Raw genomic sequence first — 27,026 nt, forward strand, 5'->3', positions numbered from 1 at the left:
CACGACAGATGGCCCTTTTCGTTTCTCATGTACTCCTCCTTCACAACTCACCTCAAGTTTTACCCTTTTCTGGAAGCTGTCTGGTCTCCTAAGCTGGGTTAGGGGCCCTGCCCACGTACTCCCCAAAACACTAATCTGATCTCCACGGAAGCTCTCACAGTGACCCTGACTCATTGGTTTAGTTGTCTGCCTCTTCCCCGCGAGCTATGAATCTCTTGGGGGCCACAGCCACGGGGTAGGTGCAGGCCTGCCACCTATCCCGGCACCTGGCATGTAATGAGCCCCTGGTAAACATTTGCTGAATAAATCAAAGGGAGTGGGTGGGACATGAAGTTCATGAAAAAGTAAGCTAGGGTCAGTCTGGAATGACCTCTACGAGGCCGAGCATTTCCAGCGTTGTGAGATGGCCGACAGGAGCTCCTGAATTGTGTTTGATTGTTTTCTTCGTTTTTTTTTTTTTCCCTCTTCCTTTCTTTCCTTTTCTTTTCAAGGATGGTGATAGATGTGCTTGAGTTTGCTTAATGAGTGTGCTTAATGAATGGAGAAGGCTATATTGGAAAGGAGAGAGAACTTATGACAGTTTAAAGACCTTAAAGCCACTGTAATAGTTCAGATGGAAAAAAAAGGGGGGGAAGCGACCTAAGATACACTTCTGCATCAGACTTGATAGGATTTCTCAGCCCCCTCCCTGGCCCCAAAATTAATACCTTCCTAGACTGTCTTCCTGACACCACCCGAATCACATGGGATCTCCTGCTGGCTGCGGCCTGCTTCACAGCTGGGCCCACAGCAGTATTCGCTCCGGAGTCACGCCGCTGGGTCCCGATCCTGGCCCTGCAGCTGACGAGCTGTGCGATTCTGCCCAAGGCCTGCGCTCCCGAGCCTCGCTCTTGCAGCCCACGGAGTGCTGGAAGTAATAGCATCCAGTGTAAGAACGTCTTTCTTCTAGCTAATAAATAGTTATTATAAGCTTTTGCATGAAGAATGGAAATAAAATGGTGCAGCTGCTTTGGAAAAACAGGCTGGCAGTTCCTCACAGTTAGCATAGAGTTACCACGTGACCCAGCAACTCCGCTTTTAGGAATACACCCCAGAACACTGAGAACAGCCGTAGACACAGAAATTTGGACACAAGCGTTCAGAGCGGTATTATTCACAATAGCCAAAGCGTCCAAGCAACCCAATTGCCCATCAGTTGGTGGATAAACGAAATGTGTGTGTACTGCTCTCCAATGTAATCATATTTGGTCATAGCAAGTCATGCTGCTCCCACATGGAAGAACCTTGTAAACATTGCTCGGTGAAAGAAGCCAGACACAGAGGGCCGCACAATGTATGACTGTACTTACATGAAATGCCCAGAATAGGCAGACCCACTGAGCAGAAGTGGATTCCTGGTTACCAGGACCAGTGAGGGAAAAATGGGAAGTGATGGCGAATGGGAATGAAGTTTCTTCCCGGGGCAATGAAAATGTTGTGTAATTAGACAGGGGTCATGGTTGTACAACTTTGTGAATATATTAAAATCCACTGAATTTTACACTTTAAAGTAGTTACTTTTAAGATTACATTAAAAATATTTTTTTCTTAATTTTTAAAAACCAAAGAAAAGGGGGCGCTGGGCTGGCTCTGATGGTGGGAGCGTGAGACTCTTGATCTGGGTGTTGTGAGTTCGAGCTCCAGGTTCGGTGTAGAGATTACATTAAAAAATAAATAAACATAGGGGCACCTGGGTGGCTCAGTCGTTAAGCGTCTGCCTTCGGCGCAGGTCATGATCCCAGCGTCCTAGGATCGAGCCCTGCATCAGGCTCCCTGCTCTGCTGGGAGCCTGCCTCTTCCTCTCCCACTCCCCCTGCTTGTGTTCCCTCTCTCGCCGGCTGTCTGTCAAATAAATAAATATTAAATAAATATATATATCTATATAACTATATCTATCTATCTTTAAAATGTTTAATTTTGGGTGCCTGGATGGCTTAGTTGGTTAGGCATCTGCCTTTGGCTCAGGTCATGATCCCAGGGTCCTGGGATCAAGTCCCGAGTCAGGCTCCATGCTGGGTGGGGAGTCTGCTTCTCCCTCTGCCCCTCCCCGCTGCTTGTGCGCTTTCTCTCGCTGTCTCTCTCTCACACTCTGGCTCTCAAATAAATAAACGAAATCTTTAAAAAAATATTTCATTTTATGTGAATTTATATCTCAATTTAAAAAACCACACACCTTTGCATGTGTCCGGCGCTAGGGATTCGATGGTGAGTAGGATGCAGACCTGGCCCTGAGAGAATGCAATGGGACAGAAGTATAGAGGAATCGAATAATTACACAGGTGTAATTGCATCTAAAGGAGGTGCTCAGGAAGAGAGACATAGGGTGCTATGTGAACATATCAGGGGCTTGATCTAGACCGGAGGTCAGCATGCTTGTGCTCTGATCTGAAGATAGCTTCCCATGTCCGAATCAGTAGGATTTATCAGCCCCCCAAGAGGAAGACACAATGCATGCAGAGGTCCTACAGCAGGAGGATGCCAGGGACATTCAGTCTGCTGAATGAGGGCCAGAATGGCTGAGGCACACAGAACGAGGGGACCGTGGTGTGAGGATGCAGCTGGAAACATCCAACTATGTTGGACCTTCTAAAATAATAAGTGGGAGCACCTGGCTGGCTTAGTCGGTGGAGCGTGCAACTCTTGATCTCGGGGTTGTAAGTCTGAGCCGCATGTAGGGTGTAGAGATTACTTAAAAATAAAATCTTTAGGGGCGCCTGGGTGGCTCAGTCGTTAAGCATCTGCCTTTGGCTCGGGTCATGATCTCAGGGTCCTGGGATCGAGCCCCGCATCGGGCTCCTTGCTCAGCGGGGGGCCTGCTTCTCCCTCTCCCACTCCCCCTGCTTGGGTTCCCTCTCTTGCTTGCTCTCTGTCAAATAAATAAATAAAATCTTTAAAAAATAAATAAATAAAAATAAATCTTTTAAAAAATCTTTTTAAAATAAGAAGTGCCCAATAATGACTACAAATGACCTTCCTCTTCCCTAACCCGTTCCTTCTCCAGTGTGGCCTGTGTCAGTAAAAGTACCACCCACCGCCTAGTCGTTGAAGCCACAAAACTGGAGTTAGCCGACTTGCTGCCTGCCCCACCTCCCATATCCAACCTAGAGAGCCTGTGGACCCTATCCTTAAAGACCTCTCGTCTTCATCCACTGCCGTGCCGAAGCCCAGGTCATCAGCAACTGCGCCTCCGCTCCAGCAACCCTTTCAGCCTGGCTTTTTTAAAGATTTTATTTTAAAGTCCTCTCTACACCCAACATAGGGCTTGCGCTCCCAGCCCCAGGTCAAGAGTCCCATGCTCCACCCACTGAGCAAGCCAGCCGCCCCTCTCAACCTGGCCCTTCTGATTCTGCCTGTGCACATGACCCCACGGTCCAGTCAGAATGATCTTCTGGAAACAGAATGGTCAGACCGCTCCCCTGACAAGATACCCATGACCCTTGGGCAAATATACAAACTCCTGACAATGCCCCCGAGTCTGTCTAGGCCCACCTGCAGCCCCAGCCTCTCTCTTCTCTATGCTTTCACCATGGTGACCTCTTCATGCCCATTAACACCCCATGTTCTCCCATCTCAAGTTTCTCCTGGGCCTGGAACATTCCCCTGGCTTGGCCTATCTAACTAATCCTTCAGATTATGGCTTAATGGTCACTTCCTGGGGGAAGGCTCCTTGCCTGATTCCAGCAATAAATCCCCTTGCTATGTGATCTGTATATCTGAGTTGCCTTTCGATGAAACTCATGAAGCTGTGTCTGTTTTGGGGGCGCCTGGGTGGCTCAGTCAGTTGAGCATCTGCCTTCAGCTCCAGACATGATCCGGGGTCCTGGGATCGAGCCCCACACTGGGCTCCCACTCGGCGGGAAGTCTGCTTCTCCCTCTCCCTCTGCTACCCCCCTGCTTGTGCTCACTCACTTGCACATTCTCTCTCTCAAATGAATAAATAAAATCTTCCAAAAAAAAGATGTGTCTGTTCTGTCGGATGGACTGTGTGCACCAGAGGGCGGGAACCCGTGCCCGCCTTCCTCACCTCTACCCTCCTACCACTTCACACAGAACCCCCACCACCTACCTGCCCCCTGCTGGCCAATTCCACTCATCCTTCAACTCTCACTTACCTATCAAGTTCTGGGGGACATCCTTTTCTGAGCACCCAGCCTTGGGGGCACATTCTTCTATATAGCCCACAGCGCCAGAACATCTCCTATGGCGCTGAACACAACTGCAAAGGCAACTGGGTTTAGTAGGTCTTCACATTCCGTTTTTTATCGTTTCTCTTCACCCCAGCACTTAAAACAATGCTCATCACAACACTTCCCTCAGGTCAGCCCACATTTTTATGATAATCCCTAAAATCGTATGCAAAATTCTATGTGCATGTACATTTTTCTAAAGAAACATCCACGGCTTTTGTTGCAGTTTCATGGGGGTCTAAGAACTGGAAACAGTTACGAACCTTCCCCCAGGAGCTGAAGATGCACTCTCCTTCAAAACAGCACTGCCAAACCAGACTTCTACTACTATGCAGAACTGTCCCCACTAGCATACATGTTCCAAGAGGGCAGGGACCTTTCCGTTTTGTTCAGTGATGTGTCTCAAATGCCTGCAACGGTGCCTGGCCCATGCTGGGTCTAGGAGGAGAAAGGCCACAGTCTCAGACAATTGTAATAGTTGTGAACACTGTACATGTGTTGGTTAGCGATGGCTACATAACAAATTATCCCAAAACGTCATGGCTTCAAACATTCATTATCTTGGTTTCTCTAGGTCAGGAGTCAGGGTGCAGCTTAGAGGGGTCCTCTGCTTCCGAGGTGGCTTGCAAAGCTGTGAAGTGTCAGCCGGGGCTGCGGGCGTCTGGAGAAGCAGCTGCTTCCGAGCTCATTCGCATGGTTGTCGGCTGGATTGAGTTCCTCACCGGCTGGAGGCTGCCCTCAGTTCCTTCCACACAGACCTCTTCACAGGGCAGCTCACAAGACGTAAGCTTGCTTCCTCATGGTAAGCAAGAGGAGAGAGAGAACGAACAAAACGACCATTCCAATCTCTTGTACCTTAACCTCGGAAACGGCATCCTGTCGCCTCTGCTGCGGTGTGTGTTAGCAGCAAGTCTGTGGGTCCAGTGCACGCTCAGGGGAAGCGGACTGTACCAGGAACAACTGGCTGCAGGCAGGGCCACTGGGGGCCATCGAGAGCTTGCCTATTCCTGGACAGCGACGTGTTTTCTCATGTAGCGTCCGGCTCACCTGCAAGCCCAGAGCAGGCACAGACCGAATGCCTATGGTCAAGCCGCTGCCAAGCAGGAATGGAGGCTCACTGGTTAGATATTCCAAACTTTCAAAGAATGTCAAATCCAGATTTTTGAGAGACATTTCCTGATTTTGAAACTGATAATCTAGGTAAAATACACGAGGATGAGCAGTTTTGGACTCCGCTCTATGGCACAAAGAGCCTAACCCATCCTACCACCCTTTGTGTGTTCCATCTCTCCTGTACCCCCTCCCGCTCCCTACAATAGTCACGAGGGCCGGGACCGAGCAAACTCATTTTGGATCCTTCCTGTAGCTCTTTGCATGTAGCAGCCTGTAATAAATATTGTTGAATGAAATATGAAATTGCTGACCTGTACCTCTTGGGGGAGCATCCCCCCACACACCCACCCCCCCAATTCTAGAGGAGTGGTTAAAAGTGGGCTCCGCTGTCTGAATAAGCTGGAACCCTGGCTCTGTCCCTTGCTTGTTGTGTGACCTACAGCAAGTAACTTTACAGAGTTCGGCTTCTTCATCTGCAAAGTAAGAATAACCATACCCGCTTGGGAGACGTTACAAGGATTAACTGAAATAATACACTTCTTAGCACACCACTGCAACTGAATAGCTATTCTTACTGGCTCCCTGGCACCTTTCCCCTTAATCCGTTACCTACCATCATCTTCCGCTACCCCCCCCCCCCCAGCTGGCAGCCAGAGCGAGCCTTGGAAGCGCAGATCTGTCTCTTTCACTGCCGGGGTTTACATCCTCCAACAGTTTGCCGCTGCCCTCAGTAGGAGAAAATCCAAACTCTTTAACACAGCTTCTCTTTTGGAGCTCTGCCTGCCCAGCCCCCAAGTCTCATCTCTCACCACCACCTCCCTTCACACTCAGCACTCCAGGCACACTGAAGCTGTTTCTTGAACACTCCACGCTTTCTGCCACTTCAAAGCCTTTGCAAGTACTATTCCCTCCAGCTGGAACCTCTTCTCTCCGCTCCTACCACTCCTTCTAGATGTTCCCGCTATGCACTATCAGAATTTTTGATGTCCCTTGGCTAAACCCGAGGGTAGGCACAATATCTATCTTTCTCACCACTCCCCTCTCCCTAGCCCGACGCTGACACGATGCTGGCACGGAGGAGGCAAATAATAGGCACTTGCGGAATTGCCCTCTGCAGCGCCGATCCTGTGAGCGGACAGCGCCACCTGTTGACCCAAGCTTGCACTTCAGTACCTACAAAGGAGCCTTCAGTTTTTGCCGGCCAAGGTCACCCGACATGGCTTTGAAGTTTTCCAAGGGTCTATCCCATGTCTTCTCACACCAAACTCAGCAATAACAAACAAACAAACAAACAAACAAGCTAACATTATCGAGCACTTGATCTGACAGCAGTAGGCACTTTCCTAAGTGTTATAAGTATTAACACTTTTCATTCTCACACCACTCACTCAAGGAGGTAGGTACCGCTACCACCATGTTATGGGTGGGGTAACTGAGGCACACGACACCGGTAAATGCCTTACCCATGATCACACGGCTAGAAAATTCCACCCCAGGCAGTCTGGCTTGGGCCTGCAAATTATTTTATTTTATTTTATTTTATTTTAATTTTATTTTTACAGAGGGAGAGAGAGGTGGAGGGAGGGGCAGAGGGAGGGGGAATCTTAAGCAGACTCCTAGCACCCCCCCTCACCCCTCCACCCCCCCCCCCCCCGGCACAGAGCCCAAGACAGGGCTTGACCTCACAACCTGAGATTATGAACCCGAGCCAAAACCAAGAGTCAGATGCTCAACCGAGCCACCCCAGAGCCTCTGGGCCTGCACATGTAAGCCCCAAACTCACTGCCTCTAGCGCTCCCTTTACTCCATGCCCAGTGACCTGGTGAGGTTCCATTTCCAATACCCACCTTTCTCTACTATGAAGGCACTGCTGCCACAGTGGCATTGACATCAACCAAAATCCCACCTGGAGGGAGTGAGCCACACATTCCGAAAGGCGCATAGCTCCCCACGACACTCAGGAATTCGAGGCAGTGGTCTCCTCAGGGAGACAGCAAGAGCAGCAGTGACAGCAAGAGCAGCAGTCAGCCCCCACTCTTCTCGTGAGACCTCAGACAAGCAACCACCGCTCTGGGCCTCCACTGCCTAATTGGGCCCCTTAGCCCAGCTGAGTGGATTAGATCAGATTTTTTCCCCCATCGAGGTATTTCCTCTGCATGCATTACATCCCTAGAAAAAGAACCCCAGGATCTTCCCTCCCGTGTGCTTTCCTCTTGCTTCTTCCTGGTCCATGATGCCAGCTGAGGTTGTCAACACAATGAAACCAAACTGGCAGGATGGGAGATTATTCCGCCATTTTTCTAGATCTTTCAGCTGTACATCAAATCTAGGGATGATCACTCCACACTTGTTTAACCTGCCCGCGAGGTTCACCACAGGTTTCCCGGCTCTGTGATCATCAGTGATCTCAGATTCACCAAGGTAACCATGTTTCATCATCACAGAAACCGGACGATGACTCTAGAGCATGGCCTAATAAGAACCTGGCGTTTGCCTCCCCTTTCAGCATTAATGCTCGTGCAAACATCTGCCAGGACATTCATGTGCAGCATTACGGTGGCCCGGAAAGATGGCGGAAAGAGCTAGATCGGATATTGCACGAAGAGTGAGGAGTGCGGTTCCTGACTGAGGATAACAGTGAATGGCAGTGGTTTTCACTCAGTCCCCTCCTGGATCACTCACATCACACACGAAGCTGGCCCCTTCACGTTTTGATACTGCCACTCAGAACCCAGGGGCTGGCTACTTCCTTCTCAGATCCCATCTCCTGTTCACTCGCTCCTCTAAATATTCTCTTATATCTGGAAAAATGCCCGCCTGACTCCACTTAAATTTTAGGTTGTTATTTAAACACATGTATACAGCTCACATTTACTGAGCACTTCCTATGCCCCAGTCATCACTCTAAATGCTGGACACACATTAAACCATATAATCCTTGCCACGGCCCCAGGATTATCCCCCCTTTACAGATGAGGAAGCTAAAGCACAGGGAAGTGATATGCTCAGGGTCATACAGCAAGAGGCTGACCTGGGGTACAACCCAGAACACCACGCCAGTCTGTGCTTTTAAACACCACGCGAGACTCCCTCTGCTGGTAGACACTGTGGCTGCTGCCTCTACTCCCAAGTGCCAGGCACACTGCTTTCCGTGTAGTAGGTGTCCACAAACCTGTTTTAATATATATATACACACACATACACGTACATACACAGTCACATCGCAGTGTGACAAATACCCCTTCTTCAACCAGGAGAGTAGCCCTACCATACTCCGGCCTCCTGGAGGCTCTCCCGAGGGAGCCAAGGCTCGGCAGTCTTCACAGATGACACCCAGTGGGGGCACTTTTATTAGACAAGTGGGAAGGGGCAGGGCGCACCTTGGCGTGTATACTGTCTGGGGCCTCACACAGGCCCAGAGCTCTGCTGTACCCTCTTCATCAGCTCTTCATCCTGCATAGACAACTCTGTCAACTTCTTGCCCATCCGCTCATGGATGTCCAGATACTTGGAGACACAGCGGTCCAGGCACACAGACTCGCCCTTGGACAGTTCTGCTTCCTTGTAGTGGGGAGGCACGCACTTCCGATGGCAGGCACTCGTCATTCTGGGGGGGGGGGGAGGGCAAGGTCAGGTCAGTGGCATACCGGGAACTCTCCATCATTCCTGCCCTGCTATGCTGATCTCATCTCCCAGGAAGGCAGTGTAAATCCTCAGTCTGCATCTCAACCATCTTAGAAGGTCCTTGAGAGCGCTCACCTGATCTGAGCCCACGTTCATTTAAATAGGAACCATTAGTTGAGCACTGGCTATGTTCCAGGCATCATGCTAAGTGCTTGACATGGTTTGCCACGCAGTCCTTACAATAACCCTATGAGGTAGGCACAATCATTATCCCCATTTTACAGATATGGAAATTAAGGCATGGAGAGCCTCAGGATCATGTAAAGCTGGGATATGAACCCACAGAGTCTGATCTCACAGCCTGCATTTTAACATTATTTAAAATATTTGGAAGTATTCGTATATATAGCCTCCAAGATAAACCATCAAGAGAAAATACCAGGTGGCTTAAGCCAATAAAAACAGCAAACCTGTGTGGACTACTTACTGTGTACCAGCCTTGATACTAAGAGCTTGTCATACGTTTCTACATTTAACATCTATAATGTCTCTACAAGGTAGGTACCACTATTATCTCCGTTTCGTTTATTTTTTAAAAGATTTATTATTTATTTATTTAAGAGAGAGAAAGCACATGCACAGGCATGAGTGTGCGGGCGAACAGGGAAGAGGCAGAGGGAGAATCTCAAGCAGGCTCCCTGCTGAGCGCAGAGCCCAATGTGGGAATCCATCCCTCGACCCTGAGATCACAATCTGCACTGAAATCAAGAGTCAGATGCTCAACCGACTGAGCCACCCAAGCGCCCCCTACCTCCATTTTATAGATGGGAAATCCACCAAAAAGTCCAAGTAACTTGCCTGAGGCCATACTAGTGGTGATTGGTGCAGTTACAGTTTGTTCCCAAATCTGTCAAACGGTTGTGGGCACTAGTTTGGAGTCGGACTCGGGTACTGGTCCTGACATTGCTACCGACCAGCTGTGTGCCCTGAGAAAGTTATTTAACCTCTAGAAGCCTCAATGTCTTCACCTTAGAATGGGACAACTAAAACTGACCCAGTGGATCATTTTGAAGATTAAAAAAGATGAAGGCATGTAAACTGCTCAGCATGTGCCTGAGGTGGAGGACGAGTTTAAGAAATGTTAACTACTAAGTGGGCCATGTGCTGTTTATCACAAAAGGCAACACTCAACTGTTCCTGGAACCCAACCAGAGCTTGGACTGGGGCTTCTCTTCCTGCTCAGCCACTCGGTTGCCAACTGCATCCCAATCTAGAAGTCCACCTCGTTCTAGTGACCCCATACCGCGTCTGCATTAGCCCTCAACCATGAGGAGTGTAGGTGGGGCTGGTACCCTCCAAAAGGCACCCTGAGAAAGGGTGACCTATGATCGTTCTCAAAGACAAGGGAGCGCATTGTCGGCCCTTACCTGTTGTACATATCAGCCATCATCTCCACCTCCAGCTCCGCAGCCAGCTGCTGGGCCCTGAGTGGATCCATCTCAAACCTGCACCGAGGGGGAAATCTCCTTCTGGCCTCCTAGTCCTAGGAGCAGACATCGCCGTCAGCTTTCACCCCTCCCGTTCCGTTTCCCATCCCACGGGGTTAGAGGATGCGGAGGAATCATTGGACATCGGGCTGGCAAGGGCCACTGACCTCAGTGAGCTCAACCACCCCATCTCACAGATGTGGAAACTGAGGACCAGAAAGGGAACACTGCCCAGCCCAAGGTCACATAGCACGTCAACGAAGAGGCTGAAAATCGAGACCTGACGCCCCAGTCCCTAGCGGTCACCTCCACCCAGGGGAAGATCTTGAGACCGAAAAGGAACACTAAACCGCGGGCCTGAACTTCCAGGGCCCTAGGAATTCGAAAACACGCGGATCTAAGGTGACAGGTCCCGGTCCAGGGGTTGAACCTCTGAAATGGCGGCGCCATCATCAGGGTCACCTTGAGGCGAGAGGTCACTTACCACGGCCTGCGGCCAGTCACAATGCCCGCAGTGTCCCCAACTTCAGGCAAACACTGGAGACTCACCGTGGGACCAGGTAGGCTAGGGCGGAAGCACGTGGGTCACTTCCGGGAAGGAAGTCCCGCCTCTTCTTTGATCAGATTCGCTTCCGGAATGAAGTACCAGCGAGGCGGCGCTGGGAAATCGGCTACCATAGAGAGGGAGCTGCCGGCCGTGGCAGAAGGCGAAGGCGCCTTGCAAATGCTAGAGAGGACGCCAAAATACCATAGAGGCTTGGGCGGAGTGCAGAGCGCCTGCAGCCTGGCTGTCAAGTCGGTTGGGTTATCGCGGAGAGGTCGGAGTTTACCTGTTTTGTAGGAAGGGACCAGAGGGCCGAGCTCGGTGAACCTCGCCCCCACCCCCGGAGAGTTGAGGCCCCAGCACAAACCCACGCGCGGAGAAGGAAGGACTCCCCCAAAGAGCGGTTTTGTTTGTGCTGCAAATTAAGGTCACGTGGGACGCTTTAAACTATCCCAGTGCCCATACCTCACTTCATACCAATTAAATCAGAACCTCTGGGAGTAGGACCCAGGCATCAGTAAACGTTTCATTCCCTAAGTGATTTCTTTGTGCAGCCAAGTTTGAGAGTCAGTGCTCCAATGGACTGTGGGAACACAGCGGCCTGTAGGTCCTAAGCTTTCGCTGGGGTTGCAGAGAAGCGAGGCAAGGCTCCTGCTCACAGAAAAACGGAGGCATGTATACAGTCTGTTTTATGCAACTTCTGCTTCCCTAATTGCCCAAGGAAGTCAAGATTTTAAACACTGGCCCTCATTTCTGCTCTAAGGACTCATCTTTCTCAAGCCCTGTGCCCCCATACTTTACAATAAAGGTAGGGTGCCCGGGTGGCTTACTTAGTCCGTTAGGCGTGGGACTGTTGGTTTCCGCTCAGGTCGTGATCTCAAGGTGGTGAGATAGAGCCCTGCCTTGGCTCCCGGCTCAGTGCAGAATCCCCTTGAGATTCTGTCCTTCTTCCTCCCCCTTTGCCACTCCCTGAGTGTGCACTTGAGCTCTCTCTCTCTCTCCCAAATAAAGAAATAAAATCTTTTTTAAGAATTAAGGTATAACAGGGGACCCCGACTGGCTCAGTCAGTAGAGCACACAACACTTGACCTGCCCCCCCCACCTCCTCCTGAATTTGAGCCCCACCTTAGTTGTAGAGGTTACTTAAAAACTTTTTCTCGATAAAATTAAGGTATAACATTTTAACTAAAGTACCTGAAACTTAAGCTTAATTCTTTTAAACTCAAACTTAATTTTTAAATATATACATTCATTCTCATAACCACCACTCAGATCAAAATACAATGTATTTCCAACACCCTCAAAAGTTATCTTATGTTCCTTCGCAGTCAATACCCCCTCTCCCAAAGTTAACCACTATTCTGACTTCTATGGCCATCAGTTAGTTTTGCCTACTCTTGAACTTTGTTCATGTAAAAGGAGTTGTACATTATTTGCTGGTTTGTGCCTGACTTCTTTACCTCAATTGTAGTGTCCGTAAGATATCATCCACACTGTTGTGTGTATCTGTCATTCATTCTTTTTTATTGCCATCTAGTGTTTGTATGAATAAGCCACAATTCATTTATCTATTCACCTGTTGATAGACTTTTGGGTTGTTTCCAGTTTGGGGCTATTATGACAATGCCGCTGTGAGTATTACTATACATATGTTTTAGGGGACACATGTTGTTGTACTGGTTTTAGCTTGGTTTTAAAAAAAAAGATTTTATTTATTTATTTGACAGAGAAAGAGAGAGTACAAGCAGGGGGAGTGGCAGAAAGAGGGAGTAGCAGGCTCCCCTCTGAGCAAGGAGACTGAAGCAGGGCTCGATGCCAGGACCCTGGGATCATGACCTGAGCTGAAGGCAGACGCTTAACTGACTGAGCCAGCCAGGCGCCCCTGGTTTTTGCTTTTGATAAGATGGTCAACACATGGAATATTAAGAAATTGCATGGGAAAAGGAGATGGGTTCTTACAAGAGTAATCGGCTTCCTTGATGGAATTTTTATTAGGTATTACAAAAGGTTACACACTGTATGGTTCCGTTTAAATAATATTCTCAAGATGACAAAATTATAGAGACAAAGAGATTCATGGTTGCCCAGGGTTAAAGTTGGGGGTGGAGGTATGTCTAGAAAGGGGTAGAACAAGGGAGATCTTTGCGGTGATGGGTTGGTTATGCATCCTGATTGCGGAGGAGTTATATGACTCTAAACATGTGATAAGATGTCATAGAACTATACACACCATTGTTCCAGTGTCAATTTCCTGGCTCTGATATTGCATATAGTTATGTAACATTGACTTTTAGTATTCTCCCTGTACTACTTATGCAACTTCCTGTAAACCTACAATTATTTCAAAATAAAAAGTTAAAACAATCATTACAAAACAGAAAAACAAGAAATGTACTTAAAGCACCTAGCCCATGGCAGATGCTCAGTGAAAAGTAGTCATTGTTCTCATTTCTTTTAATTTTTTGACTGTTATTAGAGCAAATGTAAAACATACAGAAAAGTGGAGAGCACAGTATATTGAATTTAACAGTTGTTAACATTTAGCCATATTTTTAAAATCTGTCTTGACCTCTCACAGATAAAGTCCTTTTCCACAGTGCCATTTTCATATTCTCAAAATTATAGTAATTGCTTGATGTAATCTTATGCACATATTCAATTTCCTCCAATTTCTCAAAAATGGCCCCTTTTGGACGCCTGGATGGCTCGTTCGGTTAAGCGTCTGCCTTCGGCTCAGGTCATGATCTCAGGGTCCTGGGATCCAGCCCCACGGCAGATTCCCTGCTCAGCAGGGAGTCTGCTTCTCCCTCTCTCTTTCCCTCTGCCCCCCCCCCGACTTGTGCGCACTCATGCTCTCTCTCAAATAAATAAATAAAATCTTTTTTAAAAAAATAGCCCCTTTCAGGTGGCACCTGGCTGGCTCAGTTGGAGGAGTGTGCAACTCTTGATCTTGGCATTGAGTTCAAGCCTCATGTTGGGTATAGAGATTACTTCAAAATAAAATATTTTTTTAAAAATGGCCCCCTTTTATGTGGCAAGAACACTTCACATGAGATCTACCCTCTGAACAAATTTTTAAGTGCACAGTGCAGTTTTGTAAAGTGTGCACAATGTTGTATAACAGACCTTGGGGACTTATTCATCTTGAACACCTGAGACTTTATACCCATTGAACAACGTCGCACTTTCCCCCTCCCCCCAGTGCCCGGGTAATCACTGTTCTTACTGATGGTGATGTCGTGGCTATTAGCTACTATGAGACTGTCTTTTCCTTCCTATACTTATACAGTTGGGGATTTGAGAACACAAGTAGGAATCTCCAGTTGTTCCTGTTAAGTTTCTTCTTGTAAAAACCAAACCAAAACAAAACAAAACCAGTTTACACAGCCCAGCCTTCCAAGATCTCTTTGGAATCCAGATACGTCATCTAAAGTTGCTGACCTCTGTCAGCACCACCCCGAGGCTCTGGCCTCTCCCTCTACCGTGCTCCACCCCTTCCCAGCCTCCCAGGCTCCCGAAGGGAGTTGTGTATTTGCTACTCACCATGGATCGGTATTGTCCTCTTGGATGGGAACTCAACCACAAAGGAGGGGATTCAGGATGGTCCCCCGGAGTCTGTTATGGGCTCTGACCACTCATGAGAGGCGTAGAGAATACAAAGTCTAGATGGACTCCCTGGAGAAGAACAGGAGAAGAGAAGGCAAGAATGTCAGTGGCTTGAATGGAAGGGTCATTCTAGTGGCTTGGAGACAAAGCTGGCACAGTCTTGGTCACTGTCATCCACAATTACCATTCCGTACCACGTCTCCTCACCTTCAATGTTGCCCATCCGATCCAAGCCACCGCCATCTTGCACCTGGCTTACTGCAGTAATGTCCTGACTGGTTTCCCCACCTCAGTTCATGCTCCCCCCTCAGTCTATTCTCAAAACGGCAACCAGAGTCATCTTGTCAAAAACTAAAGTTAGATCATGTCCCTTTACAACCTGAAAGGCTCCACTGGCTTCCAATCCCAGAGCAAAAGCCAGCGTCTGACAGGGGCCTCACAGAATTTCCCCCGCCATGACCTTCTATTAACTTATTTATTTATTCAGTATGTATGTATGTATGGAGCACCTCCTGTGAACCCCGCAATTAGGTAGGCCCTGGGAGATAAAGTCTCTGCTTTCGAGGAGCTTAGAGGCCAGTAAGAGTCAGATAATAAGTAAATGAACAAGCTCACTTTGAATTCCAATAAATACTATGAAGAAAATAAACCAGGACAAAATGATGGAGAGGGACTGAAGCCATGGAGTCCTCTCTGAGGGAACAGAATTTGAGCTGAGAGCAGAATGAGAAGGAAACAGTCTTGCAAAGAGCAGAAGCAAAAAGCTGACAGCCTTGAGTGTGGAAAGGAATCGATTTATTTCAGGAACAGGAAGGAGGCCAGTGTGACTGAGGTGGAAAGAACTGGGGGAGGTGGTTTTGGAGAGCCCCAGGCTCCCTAAGCGATAGGGGTGTCCCCTGCACACATTCTCCCAAAGTAGTACCTCTCTGAGATCACAGGACACAAAGGGAAGACACGGATTTGTTTTCCTGAGCAAAATCTCAATTCAGGGGCGCCTGGCAGGCTCAGCCGGCAAAGCCTGTGACTCTTGATCTCAGGGTTGTGAGTTCAAGCCCCATGTTGGGCATAAAAAAAAAAAAAATTTTTTTAAATAAAATCTTAAAAAAAAATCTCAATTCAGTATGAAGAGCTCAGAGCGTCCCATGTACCAGTCACTTCAGCTTAAAACAGAATTCAGTCTTGTATTTTCTAGACCCTAAGCCCAGTGCTCCATTGGCTTGGGCCCTGGCTCCTCACCTGTTCGCCCCTCCCCTTCCACATCTCTCTGTGCTGTGTGAGCCCCGAGACACCCCCCTGTGGGCAGCTGTCCCGTTCACCCCCTCTGCCGCCCACCCTTCAGCAGCTGTTTCTGTCTGAGGAGGAGTAAAGGACTATTTAAAGGAACATGGGGTGAGGGGAGCAAAGGGAGCAGAGGAGGCCTAGCCTGGGCTCTGGATGGGCAGGCGAGGCCAGAGGGCTGGTGACCATCCTCCACATGGGCCTACAGATGGTCTTCGGGGTCACCAGAGCCAGGCGAGTACATTGGGAAGAAAGGTGGCCGCAGGATGGATACCGCCGGGGTCAGGGCAGGAAAGACGGGCTGTGATTGAAAGGTGCCACCTGTCAGATCTTCACGGGAAATCTGAGCCTCCTGGGCCAAGGGAAAGTGTTGTACCAACAGGGCGGTAAACAATGCTCTTCTTCAGCTGAAGGCTCTTGAAGTGGGGGTGGGGTGGGTAGAAGGGGGGAGGAAGGGGGAGGCAGGCAGACGGAAGAGCTGGGGGCTAGAGGCCGCTGGCTGAGGCTAAAGGCAGCCCAGGAGTGAGGCCGCTCAGCTGGAGGAAGGAGACAGCTCCAAGCCCCCAGGCAGAAGCCCCACAGGTAGGAGAAGCTCCGGGCCCCTTTTGAAGTGCCCCCCTCCAGCTGCCAACCCCTCTCCCACCTTCCAAGGGCTGGAACCTCCACGCAGAGTCCCAGAGTTGGCGAAATCTCGGCTCTTTGCTAATCCTCTCCACCTCTCTGTCAACTCTCTTTGGATGCTACAGGTCGGGGAGCTAGCTCTAGGGTGTTGGGCCACTTGAGATCACCCACAGAGTAGCCTGCAGGTGGCCATCCCCCGGGAGGACCTGACGGGGGCAGAGAGGGCCTTGGGAGTCTGGTCTGGTCGGGGTGGGAGGCAGACTCTCTAAGCAGTTGAGAGTGTCTTCTCCAAGGGAGGGTCACTGGCTGGGATGGGGGACAGACAGCGATGGCCTCAGGACCACCAGCAGACAGACTGGGGGTCAGGGAGGTGTTCACAGAACCATCAAGTGTCGTCTACAGTATTTGGGGCTTGGAACTCGAGCTCCTGGGTTCTTTTTCTCCCAGCCGGCCGAGAGAAACGGAGAGAGAAGGGGAGCTGTCTGCAGTGCTGCTTTGGATACAAAACAGGGTGCCTGTAGGCTTCCTGGGGAGGAAAGAGAAGGCGAGATGGAGAGGAAGGGATGGAGGGAGGAGAGGGCTTGCCGTGCATGTGGAAGAGAGAGAGCTGCACTCCTCAGCCACACCCGGCTGCCCTCGCCCACCAGTGGGGTGCCCCTCACTCTGGGCTCGAGCCTCTGGAGGGACGCTGGCTGCAGAGCTGGCGGGAGCAGCACCTTTGGCACAAGCACCAGACCGCTTGTCAGGAGACCCGGGTTCTAGGTATGGTTGGGCCCTTTAACCATTGGGGTGGGTCCTGTGACTTTACTCAAGGGGCTCCCAATTCCTAATCTGCAAAACGGGACCAGTAACACCTATTCCAAAGGGCTAGAGCAAGGAATGAGTGAGGTCCCGCAGGGTCCCGCGGGGTGAGCTGGAAACCTGCTAGAGAATCGTTAGTGTTGGGGTGGGTGCTGCTACCCCGGCTTCTCACATTCTGGGGTTCTTCACTCCTTATCTATTTATGACAAGCCTGGGGGTGTGGAAAGCTGAGGTGATGAACACACAGGACGGCCGAGGTGTGTGTGTGCGCGTGTGTGTGCGTGTGTGTGCACCTGCCCCTTCCTTCCCTCCCGCCCCCACCCCCCGCAGCGTGTAACGGATAGATGAAAGGAAAGATGGCCACAGCGCTCTGCTAAGTCGTAGCCAAGCACCACAGCCCTCTGAGGTATAAAAGGGGCTTGTTGTCATCTTACTGGCGTTCAGTCCTCCTTGCCTTGTCTACCAACGAAATGCCCTCGTGGCTGGGTCAGGGCCAACATTAATGGGCAGAGGCCAACCTACAGCCATACGGGCTGCTGTGTGCTGAGGGCTCCCTTCAGGGTGCCTGGCTGGCTCAGCCGGTAAAGCATGCCACTCTTGATCTCAGGGTTGTGAGTTCAAGCCCCACGTTGGGTGTGGAGCCTAGTTAAAATTAATAATAATATGATAATAACAATAATAATACAAGAAAGTCTTGAGTGCTCCCTTCATGCCAGGCACACCTCAAAACACTTGCTATGCATTGGCTTCCTTAACTGTCCAGCACCCCACAGGGTGATTTTTATCTCGACACATCACAACACGGGGAGGGCAGGTAGCTTGCTCAAGATCACACAATTAGTAAACAGTGGGAAGACTCCAGACTTGATGATTTTCACCCCTGTTCCACACCACCTTCCAAAGCGAGCACGGAGTTTGGGGTTGTGTGGGTCATTTAGGCCAGCGTCTGCCATACTTGCCTCTGGGAGACAGGGCATCGCTCAAGATGGCGGTAGGCGCGTCTCAGGAAAAGCAAAGCAAAAAGAAAAGAAAGCAAGAAAAAGTAAATCCACGGTCAAATAGGTTTGGGGAACAGTGAGTTAAATAAAGCTAAGCAAGTTAAGGTTTCTTTACTATGGAGTGTCTAAAACCCCGTTCTGTGCTAATGAAATTGTGTATCTCTAAAAGGGTAAAGAGGAGGCTGTTTCTGGAACAGCCTCCGCCAGAGAATACATTTCCCTGACCCCAGCTCCTATTAATGTCTTAGAAGACCCCAGTTTTCCACAGAACAGTTTGGAAAATCTGATCTAGACCAATCCTGTCATTGTCAGTAGAAACTGAGGATTCGAGAAGCAAAGGGTCTGCTCCGGTCTCAGAGTGAGCGAGTAAGAGATGGGGTCAGTCTGGCTCCGTGGCCTCCTGGCTCCCCGCTGATGTGCATTCCATCTCCGGCTGGTTGGCTCCCAGCTAATACACGGCTGGAACTGCTGAACCATGAAGGGGCTCTGGCGGGAGGAGCGGAGTGGGCGGACAGTGTGAGCATCTTTGCAAATCCCAGCCTGCTTCCTCGGAAACCGTGGGGGCACCGAATCCAGGAACCCCGAGGACTCTGGACTGGGGGCTGTAAGACCCGAGCCAGTGGCAGGAACGGAGCCCTGTCACCAGTCCACCTATCTTCCTGCCTCTGTCCCAGCTGCCCAGGTGCCCTGGGTACTGTCACCCAGAATGATGGCACGGCAGAGGGCAGGAGGTATTTTTAGCCAGTGACAGGAGTACCTCCTTCTCTTACTGCCTGAGTCATGCCCTGAACACTACTTGAGGATTGATTTCTTTGTAAACAGACACCCAAGAAGGGCAGGGGCATGCAGCTGGCCCTGTCCCCCGCCCCCCGCCCACCTGTCTTTGTAGACCCTACAGTATATACAGTACTGGAATAGGAAAGCTCAGGTCAAGGTATTACACCCTCCCCTCCTCCCCGCCCCATCCCTGGCAGTAAGAGGGTCAGATTTCTCTGGCAGAGGTGAGGGAGAGTACGTTTCTATTCTTCACCAAAATAAACGTGGTCCAGGCCCACCTTTTCTGAGAACCACTGGCTGAGCTGGGACAGAGCCGTGGCAGCTGGCGAAGCTGGCAGAGCCCCAGAGACCAGCTGGCCCAGGCTTTCCCAAATTTCAAGCATTTTCACGCCACCCCCGGGATTTAAGCACATCTGTACCACCTGTGTCCTGCTTTCCCGAATGCTTTCCTTTGAATTAACTTATTTTTAAATTCAACAAATATATTTTTAAAAGAAAGTTTATATCACTATTGGAAATGGAAACTCAATATCACCGGCCAGAAATAGAAAGTAACCGTAAAAAGAAATACAACGGAAACAAGGCAGCACTATTAGACTCTATCTAGATACTTCTCCCTGCTTTGGGCTCCGAGCCAAGTTAGCTACTACATGCATTAAAAGGGGAGAAGTGTTCCCGATGCCAGGACCCCATTTTCACCATTTCATTGCCTTAATCAGAAAGAGGCAAGATCCTTGAAAAGGCATTATGTGATCTGATGTTCTTTAAAGCCCAAGCCACAGCCTGCGGGGGGCTGTTAGGTGAACACCATCCCAGGCCAAGTCCATGTGGCCCAACACCTCACCTGTGGGGAAGCCGTGCTGGACCCCTTCATTTTACCACAGGGAACGCGGATGCTCCCGTCACATGTCCAAGCGGTGGCACCATGGGGGACCCAGGACTGAGCAGCAGGCCTCCAGACTCCCAGGCCAGTGGTCTCTGAGGGCGGGGTCTTCACCTGGCGCAGGAATGGGGCGTGACCAGGTCTGCTTGCCTCCACTTTCCAGAAATGGAGCAGAAGGAAGAGAAGCCCTCTGCGGATGGGACCACGGTCTCCCCAGCCCCGGAGGCCCCCGTGATGCAGGGAGGTGGAGACCCCGCAGAGGAGGCCAAAGGCACAACCGAGACGAGTGTCAAAGAGGGGCCTCCAGCTGGAGCCGGAAAGCAGGAAAGGGCACCAGCCGAGGACTGCACTTCTCCTGAACTTCCGGGGGAAGCCAATGGATTGGATGAGGTCAAGGTGGAGTCCAAAGCGGAGGCTGAACTTCACAAGGAGGATGGTGGGAAGGAAGAGACCCAACCTGCCCCCAAGGAGGCTGAGGAAGCACAGGGGACCACGCTGGCCTCTGAGAAGCAGCAAGCTGACGAGAAGGAGGCCAAGCCCCAATCTAGGGAGGAAGCCTGTGAGAATGACGAGGCCAAGGCTGAGCCCAAGCAGGCTGCCGGGGAGCAGGAGGCCAAGACTGGAGCCAGGGAGGCTGACGGGAAGGAGGAGGCCACAACGGCCTCTCAGGAGAAGAGCAGCAAGACAGAGGAGCCTGCGGCTGAAGGCCAGGAGAAAGCCGTTGCCCCAGAGGCCAGGTCAGACTCTCAGACGAAGGCCGCCGTGGAAGGGGAGGCTGGCGCTGAACCTCGGGAGGCTGACGGGAAGGAGGAGGCGGTGAGTGAGGCAAAGGAGAGGAGGGAGGAGGCCCCCCAGTGTTCTGAAGTCCTCTGCACCCCAGAAAGTAAGCCCAACCCCCCCGCCGGCTTTATTCCTTTGGGAAAGTCTAGTCTTCCCAAAGACATCAAGAGCCTGGGGTGGGGGGTGCAGCGCGGTGGCCCCAGGCTGCCTTCTGGATCTTTCTGAAGCCCTCACAAAGCCTCGGGCAGGTGCCTGTGGGACCATGAGCCCACACAGATCATGTCTGTTCCAGGAGCCAGGTAGTCCCAAGGAAGAGCAGGACCAGGGTGTGGAGGCAGAGTCGGAGGAAGGAGCAGGGGTGATTCCCAGCTCCCCTGAGGAATGGCTCGAGAGCCCCACGGAGGAGGGCAGTGGCCTCAGCCCAGGTGAGTGAGCCCAATGGCCCGTGGGGCGCTGTGGTTGCTACCCTGAGGGGGTGTGCAGATAGCACGTCAAGATAGCTCCAGCTTCCCCCCCCTTTCCCTCCTTCCAGATGGGCTGGGTCCAGACACGGAAGCTTCCGGAGAGACCAGTCCTTCCGCCAGGTAATGTCAAATTCTGGGGCCCCCGTTCCAACGCCCTCTACCACGCACTCCCTTCAAAGTCTACCATCGCCTGGGCCTGGGTCTCCCTGGCCCTTGATCTAGAGATAGTCCAGGATTCCTGGCTTTCAGCCCCCAATCCCAGGGCAGAGCCCAGAAAACCAGAGGAGCCAGAGGCTGGGAGCAAAGGGACCATTTCCCCCTCCACCGCTAAAGCCTCCTCCTTGGCGTCCTCAGTAGATCTTCATGGGGCTCCTCGTCTCGTCCCTGAGCACGTTTCCGTGGCATGAGCACTGCCCACAGAGCGTGAGCAGAAAGGCTGAGTTCAGGCAATGACTCTGCCACGTACCAACCGTGTGACCTTGGCCATGTCACTGTTCTCTTCTGTGAAGCAGGTGCCGTAATCGTACCTCATAGGATTAGTGTGAGGCTTCCATGGCATAAAAGGTAAAAAGGACATGGGGCGCCTGGCTGGCTCAGTCGGTAGAGCATGCAACTTTTGGTCTCAGGGTCGTGAGTTTGAGCCCCATGCTGGGCATAGGGATTACTTTTAAAAGAACAGTGGAGAGCACTGAGCACCGTGCCTGATACCCAACGGGTGCTGGATACAGCAAGAACCTTCTTGAATTGTCCAGCTTGACTCATTGGAAGAATCATCCTTTGTCTTGACCTGAGATTCACCTCCGTGCCAGTTTCTCAGGGAAAGGTAACGGGTGCGTGTTCACACGGGCCGTCATGTGGCAGGCTTGGCTGGATGCTCTCCACTTCCCTTCTTTCTTCAGCCTTAGAGCCCCCTTGGCAGGTAGCTCTTCTTGTCCCCAGTTTCCAGATGAGGAGGCTGAGGCTCAGAGAAGTGACATGACACTCCCAAGATCACACAGCAAATAAGAGGCAAAGCCAGGATTCAAACTCAGGTCAGACCTCAGACTTGTCTTAGCTCTGCACACATATCTCACCAGACCACACGCTCCCCAAAGTGAGACAGCCTCATTATTCTGCCTCGATCCCCTCCCAGTGCTGGGCACAGAGGAGAGGTGTGCCGGGAGTGGGGGCCACAACTTGGTAAGCCTCATTTGACTGCAGGGAGCTCCCACCCTAGCCGGGCTCCCTGCCCACTCCTTGTGTCCTGGAGGGGCTGATCTCAGCCCCTCTCACACTGCTCTGAACCTTCTCCATAGTGAGTCTTCACCCAGTGACGTGCCCCAGAGTCCTACAGAGCCCCCTCCCTCCCAAGAGAAGAAGAAAGAGAAGCCACCAGAGCACAGGGTGTCAGCCCCTGCCCGGCCGCGGGGGCCCCGAGCACAGAACCGCAAAGCCATCGTGGACAAGTTTGGCGGGTAGGGTGCAGGCTGGGCTTGCCCCAGGAACCACGGGCCGGTCGGCGGGGCGGGGGCCCTGAGAGCATGGGAACAGTCCAGGCCCGGGTGGGAGGACTGCTATCTGGGGCGTCCTATGAGCTCACTCCTCCCTGGCCGGGCCTTCTCCATGCCTCCCCTCGCAGGGCAGCGTCGGGCCCCACGGCCCTGTTCCGAAACACGAAGGCAGCCGGGGCGGCCATTGGCGGTGTCAAGAACATGCTTCTGGAGTGGTGCCGGGCCATGACCAGAAACTACGAGGTGGGCCGGGGCAGGGACCCTCGCCCAGGGCGGCAGGGCCGGGGAGGGGCTGGGTGGCGCAGAGCCCGAGGGGCAAGGCGCAGGCCCTTGGGCCGGACGCTCACCGAGGCCCGCTCGGGGCCCCGCTCGCCCGCAGCACGTGGACATCCAGAACTTCTCCTCGAGCTGGAGCAGCGGCATGGCCTTCTGCGCCCTCATCCACAAGTTCTTCCCCGACGCCTTCGACTACGCCGCGCTGGAGCCCACGCAGCGCCGGCACAACTTCACCCTGGCCTTCTCCACCGCAGAGTAAGCCGCAGCTACTGACCGGGGGCCGGGGGGCGGGGGGGGGGGGGGGGCTTGGGAGATGCGCCCCGGGGAGCACGGAGAGCGCGGTGGTGGGGGGAGCTCAGGGAGCCGCTCAGGGAGCCGCTCCGGAGCGCGCAGGGGCGCAGGCGCGCTGGATTCACACCCGGAGTAGCGGGCGGCTCAGCCAGCCACAGGGTCACGGCCACGAATCCAACAGACGCTGTTCGAGCCTCAGGAACTGTGTCAGGTCGCAGCTGTGGGCGAACCGGGCAGAATCTCTGCTTGTCGCGGCTTAGAGTCTAAAGGGCGAGATAGGTCATAAGCACACCCCTCCGTGTGAAATGTAACGCGGGGGGCAGGGGGCAGGGGGCACGGGGCGGTGCCCAGAAGAGAACGCAGGCCGTAGCCAAGTGGCAGGCCTGCTGTTTGGACGCGGCTGGTCTGACACGGCCATTTCTTAGCGGTGTGCTCTTGAACAGGCGCCTTTACCTCTCTGAGCCTTCACGTCCTGATCTGTAAAATGGGCGCGACGTTTCCTCGTCCGCACGGCTACTGTGAGAATTGAGTAGGTGATTAGGTGAAGTCTCTAGAGCAGTGCCTCGCCCACAGTAAACGCTCCAAAAATTTTTCTGAGCTGTCGTTCCTATATGATGATGGATGATACCACAGCTTTTACGGTAATTATTCGCCACTTTGGAATCTGGAGGGGGATTTCTTGCTGAGGCTCATACAGCTGGATGCCAGGGGTGGTGGTGGTGGGATGGAGAACGGGGTATTGGAAAAGCAGGAAGAGTGTGAGGAACAGCGAGGCCCGAGGAAGAACCTGAGAGGCAAAGATGCGGCTGCCCGGTGGTGGTGGAAGGGGAGGTGCTCTCCCCACCAAAGCACGAGAGCTGGCCTCAGCTGGAGGCCTCTGTCCCTACCTACTGGGAGGCCTGAATGCACCCTGATGGCCTTAGGGCTCCCAAGGAGCACATGCCAGGAGCACCCCTTCTCTCGAGCCCCCCCCCCCCCGAGGCTTCTGAGCCACCTAGTAGAAATCGATTATGCAGAAGATTGAGGTCAACTCTGAGGCCCCAGAGTGGACAGATGAGGGCACTTCCAAAGCCCTGGGACAGGGAGGGAGTCACTGGGGACGTCAGCATTGGGGCTGGAACACGGAGCCCTCTGATCTAGACCAGGCCTGGGGAAGCACGTTCCCCTCTCTGGGCCCGCGTGTCCCCCAGGGGCAAAATGAGAAGATGAATGTGGAGTTGTGATCAATGTCATCACTCAAAAGGGGACCTTTCTAGGTTGGGAGGGGTTCCTGGAGCATGCCAGCTCAGCGCCCAGCACTCTTCCCAAGACGCTCCCCAAGGCACATATATGGATCCCTAGGGCACCAAGGATGGAATCTGAAAACCACCAGGCTTGATATTCCAGAAGATCCCTTCCAGTTTCACATTTTCCTGTGAGGAATGGGATGCGTGCCCTGGGGTGGAAAGCCGAGGGGGTCAGGAGTGCCAGGTCCTGCTCTGGTTCAGAAGCACCTTTAATGTTGACGACCAGCCCCGTGAATCGAGGGTGAATAGGTGCCAGGCGTCCTGTAAGAGCTTTCCTTGGGTCATTTCATTCTGTCCTCTCAGCAGTCTTAGAGTGCGGGTGTGAGTAGTGAGGTCCCTCGATGTCCTAGGTTCATACAGGAGGGCCCTGGCAGAGCCGTGACATGGATGTGACACTGCCAGTCGAGAGCTCTGAGTGCCAGGAACCCAGTGTCCCTGGCCTGCAGGACATAGGTCATTGTCCTCCTGCAGCTGCCTTGCCTCGGTTCCAAGCCAGGCAGAGCCTGGGGCAGGCAAAATGAATAATCAGGTGACAAGGACCAGCCTGCCAGGAGGCATCAGGCAGCAGTGAAAAGGGAGAGCTGTTGGTAGGGATGCATGGGGCCACAGGATGGAGGGGCTGACCTGCTGAATTCGAATCTTGCCCCCCCTTCTTAGCTCTGTGACTCTTGGCAGCTGACTTCCCTTCTCTTTGGGTTTGGTGTGAAGATTGTGTGAAGTAAGGGGGCCCCTGCCCCAGCCATCACCTCCCACTGCCCCTGTTCTAGAACTCACTGGATTCCCATGGAATCCTGGGATGCAGGGGAACAGCTAGTGCTCGCACCCCCCCCCCCCCAATCAGCTGTGCTGCCAGAGGAGCCCGGCCCCGCCACTCCTCAGGCCAAGTGGGAATGAAGCGTCTCGTGTGTAGGGGGACAGCACCCTGACCCACCCCCAGGAGTGGAGATCACCGCACTGGTTGCAGGGAGCATGTCCCGTTCTTGGAAATCCTCCAGCCTGTGCCCCTCCCCCTGCTCTCAGACCAGTCCGGCTTGGGTCTCAGCCTAGCTGTCTCTGCCCCAAGAGGGGGTTTCTGCTGGGACCCTGGATTCTCCCACTGCCAGCACCCATGGCAGTCTGATAGGCTGGGACTGCCGAGACCCAGCTTCAGGGCAAGGATGCCAGAGGCAAGCCTGGGATTGAGTCCCAGCTGTGTCACTCCCTTTGGCCTTGACATACGTGTGCTTTGGACAGTTCAGACCAAGCTGCATTTGAGTTGGGACTGGCAGGGGCTCACTGACCTCATCTGCACAATGGGTTGGTCGGCCTAGATGACCTCCCGGCTCCAACATACACGATTCTGTGGGTTTCATTCTGGCTGGGCTGTCCCCGCCCTCCGGGGCGGCCACATCCGTCAGCTTTAGCTGGGCTGCTCAGCCATTCCCACCCCCCACCCCTCAGGAAACTGGCCGACTGTGCCCAGCTGCTGGAGGTGGACGACATGGTGCGACTGGCGGTGCCGGACTCCAAGTGCGTCTACACTTACATCCAGGAGCTGTACCGCAGCCTTGTGCAGAAGGGGCTGGTGAAGACCAAGAAGAAATGAGGAGCAGACCGGCCCTGTGGGTGGAGGTGGGCAGAGCTGGGGCTCGAGCCAGGGCAGGTGGCACCAGTCTTAAATGCATTAAAAGTACTTTTATAAAATCCTGTCTGGCCCCTCAGTGCACCCTCCATCCCCCGCCCGGGAACCTCACTCCCTCTGGAATAATAAACCCCGGCCGCCAGGGTTCCTCACCCGACACGATCTTCTCAACAACCGGGACGGGCATTTGGGAAAGGGCAATGGCCCTGCTAAGCAGCTGTGTGACCTTGGGCCAGTGAGTTAACCTCTCTGAGCCTCAGTTTACCATCTGAACAGGGATAACAGGAGTCCAAACCTGATGGAGGTGTTGTGAGGGTTGAATGAGATAATAAAACGAGCCGACAGCCTTGCCCGGTGCCTGTCACTTTAAGCGTTCGGCAAGTCAGGCCAAAAGTAAGCACATCTGTACATTTCGAGCCATTGGTGGCGCTTTTCCTGATTCTCTTCCCTCTTTCCACACTTCCCCAGATTGGGTGCTGGGACAGAAGGTTCTCTGGAAATCTCGAACTCGGTTAGCAGGGCCTGGGGGAGACACCCCGCACTCCGTCCCTGACAAGCGGCAGCTTCCCAGCAGCTTAGACTGCAGCTGCCTGAACGTCCTTCCTTCGGGTGAAGTTAATCCCTCTGTGCCGGCTGGAGTTCTGGCTTGTTTTTGCTGTTCCATTGTTCATTAGAGACGAGCCCCTGAGCTGCTTAAAACTTCCTGCTAACAGGCCTGTCTGCCTTCATCAGCCCTTCGGAGCGTGGGTGCTGACGAGAACAGCTCATGCGCAACAGAGGAACAAAACCCAGCCGGCTGGGCACGCGGCCGAGGGCTTGGACCGGGCCCCGACGGGCAGAGCAGACGCGGCCATCCACCG

At 52.5% G+C, this 27,026-nt stretch overlaps 3 protein-coding genes and 1 pseudogene across 5 annotated transcripts in view; 2 read left to right on the forward strand and 2 right to left on the reverse strand.

Moving 5' to 3' along the window:
* LOC123000390 (uncharacterized) overlaps positions 1-5,627 on the forward strand; it is an 8,121-nt gene extending 2,494 nt beyond the window's left edge. Inside the window, exons 3-4 of the mRNA XM_048217659.2 lie at positions 597-928; positions 4,801-5,627. Of these exons, the coding sequence (XP_048073616.2) occupies positions 597-928; positions 4,801-5,261 (793 nt within the window). The 3' untranslated portion in view covers positions 5,262-5,627. The remainder of the gene's footprint in view (positions 1-596; positions 929-4,800) is intronic.
* A 1,372-nt stretch (positions 5,628-6,999) lies between these two features.
* On the reverse strand, positions 7,000-8,388 carry LOC113246385 (40S ribosomal protein S15a-like; annotated as a pseudogene).
* A 108-nt stretch (positions 8,389-8,496) lies between these two features.
* On the reverse strand, positions 8,497-14,897 carry TIMM10 (translocase of inner mitochondrial membrane 10). Of its 3 annotated transcripts, none has more exons than XM_044379785.3 (5): positions 14,808-14,897; positions 14,538-14,669; positions 11,000-11,280; positions 10,391-10,506; positions 8,497-8,946 (listed from the first exon to the last, which is right to left on the reverse strand). In XM_044379785.3, exons 4-5 carry the CDS (start codon positions 10,459-10,461, stop codon positions 8,745-8,747), a joined length of 273 nt encoding a protein of 90 aa, XP_044235720.1. In that variant the 5' UTR covers positions 10,462-10,506; positions 11,000-11,280; positions 14,538-14,669; positions 14,808-14,897; the 3' UTR covers positions 8,497-8,744. The 3 variants fall into 3 exon arrangements, with proteins under 3 accessions (XP_044235720.1, XP_044235719.1, XP_044235721.1); XM_044379784.3 differs by having other exon boundaries at positions 10,935-11,280; positions 14,808-14,896; XM_044379786.3 differs by lacking the exon at positions 11,000-11,280.
* Positions 14,898-16,217: 1,320 nt separating this feature from the next.
* Positions 16,218-26,228, forward strand: SMTNL1 (smoothelin like 1). Its single transcript, XM_044379768.3, has 8 exons — positions 16,218-16,460; positions 20,122-20,774; positions 21,031-21,163; positions 21,271-21,322; positions 22,498-22,656; positions 22,821-22,935; positions 23,072-23,223; positions 25,986-26,228. The coding sequence occupies exons 2-8, from the start codon at positions 20,124-20,126 to the stop codon at positions 26,128-26,130; spliced, it is 1,407 nt and encodes a 468-aa protein (XP_044235703.3). The 5' UTR covers positions 16,218-16,460; positions 20,122-20,123; the 3' UTR covers positions 26,131-26,228.
* Positions 26,229-27,026: the final 798 nt, after the last annotated feature.

This window comes from Ursus arctos, unplaced genomic scaffold, assembly GCF_023065955.2.
Source record: "Ursus arctos isolate Adak ecotype North America unplaced genomic scaffold, UrsArc2.0 scaffold_23, whole genome shotgun sequence".
NCBI lineage: Eukaryota > Metazoa > Chordata > Mammalia > Carnivora > Ursidae > Ursus > Ursus arctos.